We start from the raw sequence: 12,070 nt of genomic DNA on the forward strand, positions 1-12,070 counted from the left end.
CCCCCCCCCCTCCGTGCTGTCTTTCTCCCCCCCCCCCCCCCGTGCTGTCTTTCTCCCCCCCCCCTCCGTGCTGTCTTTCTCCCCCCCCTCCGTGCTGTCTTTCTCCCCCCCCCTCCGTGCTGTCTTTCCCCCCCCCCCTCCGTGCTGTCTTTCTCCCCCTCCGTGCTGTCTTTCCCCCCCCCCCCCTCCGTGCTGTCTTGTCCTCTTTTGTGCTCCGTGCTGTCTTTCCCCCTTTTGTGCTCCGTGCTGTCTTTCCCCCTTTCGTGCTCTGTGCTGTCTTTCCCCCTTTCGTGCTCTGTGCTGTCTTTCCCCCTTTCGTGCTCTGTTCTGTCTTTCCCCCTTTCGTGCTCTGTGCTGTCTTTCCCCCTTTCGTGCTCTGTGCTGTCTTTCCCCCTTTCGTGCTCTGTGCTGTCTTTCCCCCTTTCGTGCTCTGTGCTGTCTTTCCCCCTTTCGTGCTCTGTTCTGTCTTTCCCCCTTTTGTGCTCCGTGCTGTCTTTCCCCCTTTTGTGCTCCGTGCTGTCTTTCCCCCTTTTGTGCTCCGTGCTGTCTTTCCCCCTTTTGTGCTCCGTGCTGTCTTTCCCCCTTTTGTGCTCCGTGCTGTCTTTCCCCCTTTTGTGCTCCGTGCTGTCTTTCCCCCTTTTGTGCTCCGTGCTGTCTTTCCCCCTTTTGTGCTCCGTGCTGTCTTTCCCCCTTTTGTGCTCCGTGCTGTCTTTCCCCCTTTTGTGCTCCGTGCTGTCTTTCCCCCTTTTGTGCTCCGTGCTGTCTTTCCCCCTTTTGTGCTCCGTGCTGTCTTTCCCCCTTTTGTGCTCCGTGCTGTCTTTCCCCTTTTGTGCTCCGTGCTGTCTTTCCCCTTTTGTGCTCCGTGCTGTCTTTCCCCCTTTTGTGCTCCGTGCTGTCTTTCCCCCTTTTGTGCTCCGTGCTGTCTTTCCCCCTTTTGTGCTCCGTGCTGTCTTTCCCCTTTTGTGCTCTGTGCTGTCTTTCCCCCTTTTGTGCTCCGTGCTGTCTTTCCCCCTTTTGTGCTCTGTGCTGTCTTTCCCCTTTTGTGCTCCGTGCTGTCTTTCCCCCTTTTGTGCTCCGTGCTGTCTTTCCCCTTTTGTGCTCCGTGCTGTCTTTCCCCCTTTTGTGCTCCGTGCTGTCTTTCCCCCTTTTGTGCTCCGTGCTGTCTTTCCCCCTTTTGTGCTCCGTGCTGTCTTTCCCCCTTTTGTGCTCCGTGCTGTCTTTCCCCCTTTTGTGCTCCGTGCTGTCTTTCCCCTTTTGTGCTCCGTGCTGTCTTTCCCCCTTTTGTGCTCCGTGCTGTCTTTCCCCCTTTTGTGCTCCGTGCTGTCTTTCCCCCTTTTGTGCTCCGTGCTGTCTTTCCCCCTTTTGTGCTCCGTGCTGTCTTTCCCCCTTTTGTGCTCCGTGCTGTCTTTCCCCCTTTTGTGCTCCGTGCTGTCTTTCCCCCTTTTGTGCTCTGTGCTGTCTTTCCCCCTTTTGTGCTCTGTGCTGTCTTTCCCCTTTTGTGCTCCGTGCTGTCTTTCCCCCTTTTGTGCTCCGTGCTGTCTTTCCCCTTTTGTGCTCCGTGCTGTCTTTCCCCCTTTTGTGCTCCGTGCTGTCTTTCCCCTTTTGTGCTCCGTGCTGTCTTTCCCCCTTTTGTGCTCCGTGCTGTCTTTCCCCCTTTTGTGCTCCGTGCTGTCTTTCCCCCTTTCGTGCTCTGTGCTGTCTTTCCCCCTTTCATGCACCCCCCCCCCCCCCCTCCCGTGCTGCTTTTCCCCCTCAATTTGTCAGGATGGAGAGCGGAAGTAGGAGCCGCTAAATCTGGCTCCTAAAAAAAAAATTCCACTGTCACATGACATTAAAAAAAAGTTTCAGTATCGGCGAGTACTTGAAAAAAAAGTATTGGTACTTATACTCGGTCTCAAAAAAGTGGTATTGGGACAACCCTAATGAGAACACAGCCTATGCGATCACTAGAGACCAGGGACATCAGTCCTCAGTATAAAGGAGAACCTGTATGATTCTTTTTAATGCTTGGCTTGAAAAAATGATTTTCTTTTTCTCCCGTAGTAAGTGGCTACATGTGGGAGGAGATATAGGAAAGCGTTCTACAATAAGTAGCACAATGGAGACATTTTCTTCCTGGCTGATGATAGTTTATTTGTAGAAAGGATTATAATGGATTGTGGGGAATCCAATCCAGTGTTGGTGTGCGGAGCGCAGTCACAAATGGGGCGACTTCTATATATACTGTATACAGTGCTGGATAGAAATATACAGAGCGGGTCACATGCAGACCTGACTTACTATGAAAGGTCCCTCGCTGGAGAGGAAAAACAAACAGGGTTCAGTCCAGACCCCCCCCCTCCCCCCACAGAGAATACCGGGGACTCGGCTACAATGTAGAGAGTTATATTCATCTTCCTCTACTACGTAGGTTACAGTAAGAGTGTAAGCTCCTCTGGTGCAGAGACTGATGTGATTGGCTCAATGCTCTCTCTACAGCACTGCGGTATATGTCAGATCTATATAAATGTATAATAAGTGGCCCAGATTCTCAAAGGGCTTACGACGGCGCAACGCCATGTACGCCGTCGTAAGTCCTAATCTGGGCCATCGTATCTATGCGCCTGATTCTTAGAATCAGTTACACATAGATATCCATTAGATCCGACAGGCGTAAGGCTCTTACGCTGTCGGATCTTAAATGCATTTTTTTTTTTCGCCGCTAGGTGTCGTTTTCCCCCGTCGAGTATGCAAATTAGCAAAATACGCAAATTTTCCCGAACATACGCGCGGCCGACGCAGTGAAGTTATGACGTTTACGTTAGATTTGCGACGCGTAAAGTTGCCCCTGCTATATGAGGGGCAACCAATGTTAAGTATGGCCGTCGTTCCCGCGACGAAATTTAAAAATGTATGTTGTTTGCGTAAGTCGTCCGTGAATGGGGCTGGACGCCATTTACGTTCACGTCGAAACCAATGACCTCATTTGGAGCAATGCACCCTGGGATATTTTCAGGACGGCGCATGCGCAGTACGTTCGGCGCGAGAACGCGCCTAATTTAAATGCTCCACGCCCCCTACCCGGCTCATTAGAATTAGGTGGGCTTGCGCCTGGTGATTTACGCTACGCCGCCGCAACTTTACAGGCAAGTTCTTTGTGAATAAAGCACTTGCCTGTAAAACTTGCGGCGGCGTAACGTAAACGAGATACGTTACGCCCACACAGTTTTACGCCCAGATACGAGAATCTGGGCCATAGTGTGTAACTGTGGGGGGGGGAAACATTAGAGTGTAAGCTCTTCTGGTGTAGAGACCGATGTGACTGGTTTAGTCTTCTCTCTGAATGGCTCTGTAGAGTCTCAGCATTTCTACAACAACAAAAATGTTGACGGAGACTTTTGTTAATAATAATTTCTCTAAGTCGATTTTTGAAAAAAAAAAATCGTTTCCATCGGCTGCAGGACGTCTGTAACTTCCGGGAGAGATTTCTGTTGCGCCCTAAGGCTGCATTCACACCTAAGCGACAGCCGCGTACGCGTGTAGCGGCAGATTTGCCGCGATTACAAATGTTTCTTTTTTTTTTTTCTAAAGTATTCCCATTGCTGTCTATGGGAAAACGCGCCTGTCGCGTGAAAAAAAGGGTCCGGGACTTTTTTTCAGGCGACAGGCGTTGCGCGTCTATGAGATGTGAACCATCTCCATAGACGGCAATGGGAATTCTCCCCTCTAGCGACAGAAGCGTCCCGCGTCGGGCGTTTTGTCGCTTAGGTGTGAATGCAGCCTAATAGTCACACGTTCCACTGATAATCGCACATCTATAGATCTCTGTCCGTTCCTGTGTCACGCTGTGATATCGGTTCTTCCTGCCGTTGTGGAGATTTGGGAAACCTATTCATACATTTTTATTCTTAAAGATGTTCTTCAGCCTAGAAATAAGAAATTAAAAATCCGCTCCAAATATTGTAGCCTCTGACTTCTAAACACTTGACCTCCGAGAGCGCTGCGCTACATTTACTGGACATGCGCGGTCATACAAAGCTGTAAACAAATAAATACAAATTATAGAATTTTTTTTTTTACACAAAGGTTTCTTTCGGTGGTAATTGATCGCATCTGGCTTTTTATTTTTTATTATATATAATAAAAAAAGACCATAAGTTTGTAAAAATAACAACATTTTCTACTTTGTTACAAAACATATCAACAAAAAATCAAATTACATCATAAAGTTAGGCCAAAATGTATTCTGCTACACCAGTGGCAGTGATCGAGGACACGACCTTACTGAGGGGACATTACTGGGGACACTATATTATTGGGAGCATGACATTACTGGGGACACTATTATAGTTCTTACCATGACCAGGATACAGTCACTATACTAGCAATTGAGAAGAATGGGTGTAGATCGCGCTGGAAGGACTCGATCAGTCAGTGTTGTAGGTGTGGTGTGGGCAGATGGAAAGAATTGGTTTCCAGAGGTCCGTGCCCAGTTTAGAAAAAAGGGTGGTGGTAAGCTCTGCTACTTCGGTGTGAGTCCTCAAAGCGGAGTTCCACCCAAAAATTGAACTTTCGCTTTTTGGAATCTCTGCCCCCCCCCAGTGTCACATTTGGCACCTTTCAGGGGGGAGGAGGGGGCAGATACCTGTTTTAATACAGGTATTTTCTCCCACTTCCGGGCATAGATCACCGCGGGGACATACGCCACATCCAGCACCTACTCCACACCCCCCCCCCGCTGTCTTCTGGGAGACACACAGGTCCCAGAAGACAGCAGGGACCAGCGGGATCGCGCATGCGTCGTAGGGAACCAGGAAGTGAAGCCTCAAGGCCTTCCCAGTTCCGTGGTCAGAGTACGTCCCTCTGTCATCTGCAGCTCTCCTCTCTCCCCCTCCTATGTGCCTGTCAGCTCCTTGTCTGTGTCTCTGCTCCATCCTCCCCGCCGCTATTAGTACAAATATAAAATGTACAATGGTCACTGCCAGCCCCCCTATTATAGGCAGGCATACCACCATCTTTTCTAAAAACGAGTCTTGTAAATACCTATTTAGTGCTATCTTCGGGCCGGTCACGTGACTCGCGGCCGCTTTACAGCTCTGAGACAGGGCTTCCACAGGAGGGGCTGAGTGGCCATGTGACCTCCCCGGCTGGCGTCAGAGGGAAATCTCAGCCCCTCCTGCTGTATCCATGTATGAGAGCTGTAAACCACCTGCGAGTCACGTGACCAGCAATAAATCAGAACTGTTGGTATGAGTGACTTTTATTTCAAGGAAGGGATGTTGGTGGGAAACTTCAAGGCTGGAGATATTTCTCTAGTAGTGTATAGTTCATGTTATATTTTCACAGCTACAACTGAACATTCACTGAAGAGAGGTAGCTTTGGCAGTCTTGTATTGTCTAAAACCTTTCAGTATGAGGGCCACATTGTGTGTGTATGTGTGTGTGTGTATATATATATATATATATATATATATATATATATATATATATATATACACTCAGGCAGAAAACTCTTTTTTTTTAAATGAAAGAATCACATTTTTATCATTGTGTTTGATTTAGAGCAAAAGAGAACAATTGTCAGTAAAATAAAGAAAAGTCCATCACTGCCCTCCCCCCTTACATCAGGGTCCCCATCACAGCCTCTCCCTACATCGGGGTCCCCATCACAGCCTCTCCCTACATCGGGGTCCCCATCACAGCCTCTCCTTACATCGGGGTCCCCATCACAGCCTCTCCCTACATCGGGGTCCCCATCACAGCCTCTCCTTACATCGGGGTCCCCATCACAGCCTCTCTCTACATCGGGGTCCCCATCACAGCCTCTCTCTACATCGGGGTCCCCATCACAGCCTCTCCTTACATCGGGGTCCCCATCACAGCCTCTCCTTACATCGGGGTCCCCATCACAGCCTCTCCTTACATCGGGGTCCCCATCACAGCCTCTCCTTACATCGGGGTCCCCATCACAGCCTCTCCTTACATCGGGGTCCCCATCACAGCCTCTCCTTACATCGGGGTCCCCATCACAGTCCCCCTTAACATCAGGGTCCCCATCAGAGCCCCTTCTTATATCAGAGTGCCAGATAAAATCTTGGAGGAGGCCGTAGTTTGGAGACCCCTGGTCTAAATCGTGTTATAAGCTGATTTTGTCCTTTATTCTCTATAGAATGACAGGTTCTCTTATGTAAAGAACTAAGTGAAATTCTCTGTCCCCACAGTCCTCTTCTGGCGGTGTCCTTCGCTGCAGCGTGCGCCATCCCCGGGATCTCCATCCTGACTCTTGCCGTTAATCCTCTGACCGGGGCTTTGGGTGCCTTCAACATCTTCCTGTACACCTGCTGCTACACTCCCATGAAGAGGCTGAGTATCGCCAACACGTGGGTGGGCTCCGTGGTGGGTGCCATACCGCCCATGATGGGCTGGACCGCTGCAACCGGCAGTCTGGATGCTGGTAAGTCTATCCCTATTTATTCTGGTGTGTGGATAGGAGGGAATACTGAATGTGGTGGAAACCATCGGAGGTTCTTTGCAGCTCCTTGACCCTCATGCATGATTTCTGTTTGTACACCAGTCAGTGGTGACCCCCCCATTAGAGCACAGCGGGGTCCGTCTAGTACACACATCTGTGAGGACTTGTATAGGGGCAGCATTGTTACAATACACAGAAATTGGTAAGAGGTTTGGGGCGGCTCTGCCGATAATTATCATCAGTGCTATTCTCTTCCGGGGCCCAATTATACAAGGGCCAATTTCTGTCATTGCTCGGCTGCCTCTTCATATGATTGGCTGCTATTTACAGTCTATTTAACCCTTCATCGTCTCCTATTGGGTGTTCACCCTTCACATTGATCCACAGACAGTTCTGTATTAAGACTCTGAAGGTGGCGGGATGGGACGCGGTCATGTGACTTCTCCGCTCTGCACAGAAAGGGGTCCGATTTCCATCAGATGGTCAGACAGTCCATATTGTGAGAGTAGAAGAAGGGTAATAGTCGCTGTTTATCCCCCTCCCCCACCTAATCAGTCTACATTGTGTGAGAGCAAGTTCTGGTGACCGATGTCAATGGCTCAATCAAAGGACCGTTCTCTTCTAATACAATCCAATCCACGGAATTGTCTCTGGATGAATGGGGGCAATTTAAAGATGATACAGCTTCTGAAAAATTCTAAATGTTATTATCCCTTCATTTAAAGAGCACCTGTGCTTTGACATAATGCTATGAGGTAGAGTGCTGGGCTTAGTTCTTCCTAAAGGAAGGTGTATTGTATATTGCAGGGGTCTCCAAACCTCCTAAACAAGGGGCCAGTTTCCTGCCTTTCAGACTTTAGGAGGGCCGGACTGTGGCCAATTGCAGAGGAAAATGCCACGGGTAATGATGAGAGTCCACAATATCTCAGGCTTGGTGGGCAGTGGGATTTAAAAAATGTGTTCAGTAGGAGGAGAAATGTCCTGTCAATGGAGCTAGTGGCAGGAACACTGCCCCATAGTTGATGTTAATGGGAGGAATGGCGCCATGTCAGTGGGAGGAATAGTGTCCCCCGTCAGTGGTGTCGTTGGGAGGAATGGCGCCCCCTTTGTTAGTGGGAGGAATGGCGCCCCGGCGGTGGTGTCGTTGGGAGGGGTGGTGTCGTTGGGAGGGATGGCGCCCCCCTTTGGTGCCGTCGCTGGGAGGAATTGGTACTGATCACTCACTGTGTTTATATATAATTAAAGCATAGAGGCTCCCCATTCAGAGATTACTATCTCTCCTGTTCATTCATGTGCAGTGCAGCTGCAGGGAATTGGGGAAGCTCTGTCCTCAGTCCCTTTCTCGGTCTCAAAAGTGAGGCTTCAGAGGTCTGTTTAGACCCCTGATGCCTCACCAAAGTCTCCCCAATAGCATAAACAATGATTGAATACAAAAAAAAAAATGGAAAAAAAATCTGACAAAAATTTCTAGTCCGATAAAAAGCCACACCCAATATGTAGCATAACGTAGCCACACCCACTATTTGGTGCGGCGCGCTATGCATGCCCCAGGTCACATCTCCCTGGTTGGGACCCATGATACTGTTCTGGTACAGAAGTGCCACCAAAAGAGGGGGGGGGGGTATATTATATATTCAGAATCCTGTACATATCTATTAACTGACTATCTGTCAGTGACTTGATTTTACCATGGGGGGTCTACAGGGACGTCTTATATTGAAGAGTTTGCATTGACCAGTATGCTGGTAGGATTAGAGCAACGTTCACCCCCCTCTGCACCCCAGAGCTCCCTGTCATCATCCATCTTGCCCCCACGACTCCCAGCGACACAATAAAACGCTGAGCTGTCACTCGGGGGCACAAAGCCTCAGCTGTCACCCTATGTGTAAACAGTGACGCGATGTCGGGGGACCCCCGCAGTGGCCGGGGCTCTTCCTGTGGGGTTAGTTTAGTTTATTTAGATAGCAAAGAAACAAACATCCTCGCCATGATGAAGGATGGAGTCTCCCCCAATCATTTATTTTCTCAGCCCCGATCGGCCTCTCTGCTCGCTGTGTAAATAACACATAGTGAGTGCTGTGCCCTCAGGCCGGATTCATTACACACACTAATGTGCCGAAGAAGAGTGCGGCGTCTGCCCGCCGGAACAAACACTTTTATTAAAATAGATGGAAACCTGACTGGGTGACATTGAGCCCCGTGTATCAGATACTGAATGGTTATAAAACGATTTCTTCTTCTTAAAGAAATTTATTGAATTTTTATGCAAGTACATACTTTAAGGTCACACAAAGTACAATACAAACTGAAAGGTATAAGTAGTTGTATACAAATGTCATGAAAAATCAAAACATACAATACATGTCTTATCACAGCAGCAAAATTCTTCTTCTTCTTCTTCTTCTTCTTCTTCTTCTTCTTCTTCTTCTTCTTCTTCTTCTTCTTCTTCTTCTTCTTCTTCTTCTTCTTCTTCTTCTTCTTCTTCTTCTTCTTCTTCTTCTTCTTCTTCTTCTTCTTCTTCTTCTTCTTCTTCTTCTTCTTCTTCTTCTTCTTCTTCTTCTTCTTCTTCTTCTTCTTCTTCTTCTTCTTCTTCTTCTTCTTCTTCTTCTTCTTCTTCTTCTTCTTCTTCTTCTTCTTCTTCTTCTTCTTCTTCTTCTTCTTCTTCTTCTTCTTCTTCTTCTTCTTCTTCTTCTTCTTCTTCTTCTTCTTCTTCTTCTTCTTCTTCTTCTTCTTCTTCTTCTTCTTCTTCTTCTTCTTCTTCTTCTTCTTCTTCTTCTTCTTCTTCTTCTTCTTCTTCTTCTTCTTCTTCTTCTTCTTCTTCTTCTTCTTCTTCTTCTTCTTCTTCTTCTTCTTCTTCTTCTTCTTCTTCTTCTTCTTCTTCTTCTTCTTCTTCTTCTTCTTCTTCTTCTTCTTCTTCTTCTTCTTCTTCTTCTTCTTCTTCTTCTTCTTCTTCTTCTTCTTCTTCTTCTTCTTCTTCTTCTTCTTCTTCTTCTTCTTCTTCTTCTTCTTCTTCTTCTTCTTCTTCTTCTTCTTCTTCTTCTTCTTCTTCTTCTTCTTCTTCTTCTTCTTCTTCTTCTTCTTCTTCTTCTTCTTCTTCTTCTTCTTCTTCTTCTTCTTCTTCTTCTTCTTCTTCTTCTTCTTCTTCTTCTTCTTCTTCTTCTTCTTCTTCTTCTTCTTCTTCTTCTTCTTCTTCTTCTTCTTCTTCTTCTTCTTCTTCTTCTTCTTCTTCTTCTTCTTCTTCTTCTTCTTCTTCTTCTTCTTCTTCTTCTTCTTCTTCTTCTTCTTCTTCTTCTTCTTCTTCTTCTTCTTCTTCTTCTTCTTCTTCTTCTTCTTCTTCTTCTTCTTCTTCTTCTTCTTCTTCTTCTTCTTCTTCTTCTTCTTCTTCTTCTTCTTCTTCTTCTTCTTCTTCTTCTTCTTCTTCTTCTTCTTCTTCTTCTTCTTCTTCTTCTTCTTCTTCTTCTTCTTCTTCTTCTTCTTCTTCTTCTTCTTCTTCTTCTTCTTCTTCTTCTTCTTCTTCTTCTTCTTCTTCTTCTTCTTCTTCTTCTTCTTCTTCTTCTTCTTCTTCTTCTTCTTCTTCTTCTTCTTCTTCTTCTTCTTCTTCTTCTTCTTCTTCTTCTTCTTCTTCTTCTTCTTCTTCTTCTTCTTCTTCTTCTTCTTCTTCTTCTTCTTCTTCTTCTTCTTCTTCTTCTTCTTCTTCTTCTTCTTCTTCTTCTTCTTCTTCTTCTTCTTCTTCTTCTTCTTCTTCTTCTTCTTCTTCTTCTTCTTCTTCTTCTTCTTCTTCTTCTTCTTCTTCTTCTTCTTCTTCTTCTTCTTCTTCTTCTTCTTCTTCTTCTTCTTCTTCTTCTTCTTCTTCTTCTTCTTCTTCTTCTTCTTCTTCTTCTTCTTCTTCTTCTTCTTCTTCTTCTTCTTCTTCTTCTTCTTCTTCTTCTTCTTCTTCTTCTTCTTCTTCTTCTTCTTCTTCTTCTTCTTCTTCTTCTTCTTCTTCTTCTTCTTCTTCTTCTTCTTCTTCTTCTTCTTCTTCTTCTTCTTCTTCTTCTTCTTCTCTAAATTTTGCCCTAAGACTGGGATGCTATTAAAGTTCATGCAAAGGCAGGCGTCCCAATACTTTTGACAATATAGTGTATGGGGGGCATTAGGGCTCTCACATCTGTGCACAGCTGGCAATATGCTCACTTGGCGCACTCTCACCAACAGCTCCTGGTCGATTGAGAGCCGTTAGGACAGGCTGCTGATCATGTGATCACCAAGATAGCCAATCACATTGACTGGGAAGTTTAGGGAATGTCTCTCAACAGAAGGAGGGGGTTGGGCACCGTACCCATACTGCCCTCATGTGGGGGGTTCTGAACAGAGATTACTTGTCCCTTTTTTTTTCTGACTTTGCCATCTTTCCCTTTCAGGTGCTCTGCTGTTGGGCGCCATCCTCTACTCCTGGCAGTTCCCTCACTTCAATGCTCTGAGCTGGAACCTGCGAGAAGATTATTCCCGAGGAGGTTACCGGATGATGTCCGTCACTCACCCAGACATGTGCCGGCGGGTGGCCTTGCGGCATTGCCTCGCTCTCATAGGACTGTCTACCTTGGCCCCGGCCTTGGATGTCACCACATGGAACTTCCCCATCATCTCCCTGCCAATCAACTTGTACATCTCCTACCTGGGATATCGCTTCTACCGGGACGCCGACCGCAACTCCTCCCGCAAACTCTTCTTCTGTAGCTTGTGGCATCTGCCCACCTTACTGCTGCTCATGCTAACCTGCAAGAAGTCTGTGGTGGGGAAAAAAGAAAAGGAGCGAGATCCCAGATAACTGGGAGAGGACAGAACTCTGGGGTTCCCCGATCACTGAATACTGTATATGTGGTGGGTCTGCTGGGATGACCACACCGGACTTGTCTGACAGAACTATTACCTACCTCCTCCAGGCGACGGACACGTGAAAGTAATCAGAACCGTAACGCTCTCCGGCACGAGGAGTAAACAGAAGTGTATTTCAGGGACACATGGCCAACGTCAATCTGCTGCTTCTCTGTGTACTTTTCCAATAAACAAAGTGAATTGATGGTGACAAGACCCCCCCACTCCTTCACTGACCCCCTCCCCCTCTTTACTGACCCAATGTGGCTGCAGGAGATGAAAAGATTCTCTGGCATGCAGATGGATCGCCTGAGCGAGTGAATTGTGTCCACCTCCCCCTATTTGTTATACAGTCTGGTCCAGGAAGCGTCGGACCCAACTGTCATTTTATAGTGGAAGTTAGAGGGGCAAAGCGATTGGCTGCTACAGAATATGTGGACTTTTGGCCAACAACTGTGTTGCTCCATAGTCACCAATAAGGATGAGCTCCGGCGTGTTCGCATTGAACACGTGCAGAGCCCGCCAGGAAGTCGGCACCCGCGCTGCGCTAATCACAGTCGGGCAGACATTTCCCGATCTCTGCAGCCGAGCATCGGGAAATGTCTGCCTGGCTGTTATTAGCGCAGCGCGGATGCCGACTTCCTGGCGGGCTCCGCACGTGTTCAATGCGAACAGGCCGGAGCTCATCCTTAGTCACCAAGAATTTCACCCAGAATTTCATTACAGGCTTGGATCTTAACGTGGGGCCCTATAGAGGAAGTAAAG

At 47.2% G+C, this 12,070-nt stretch overlaps 1 protein-coding gene across 2 annotated transcripts in view; it reads left to right on the top strand.

The window, feature by feature from the left end:
- LOC120919091 (protoheme IX farnesyltransferase, mitochondrial) overlaps window positions 1-11,516 on the top strand; it is a 121,985-nt gene extending 110,469 nt beyond the window's left edge. For both annotated transcript variants that reach the window (XM_040331089.1, XM_040331090.1), the window contains 2 exons: window positions 6,201-6,433; window positions 10,852-11,516. In XM_040331089.1, the coding sequence (XP_040187023.1) occupies window positions 6,201-6,433; window positions 10,852-11,258 (640 nt within the window). In that variant the 3' untranslated portion in view covers window positions 11,259-11,516. The remainder of the gene's footprint in view (window positions 1-6,200; window positions 6,434-10,851) is intronic.
- Window positions 11,517-12,070: the final 554 nt, after the last annotated feature.

The sequence above is a fragment of the Rana temporaria genome, chromosome 12 (assembly GCF_905171775.1).
Source record: "Rana temporaria chromosome 12, aRanTem1.1, whole genome shotgun sequence".
NCBI lineage: Eukaryota > Metazoa > Chordata > Amphibia > Anura > Ranidae > Rana > Rana temporaria.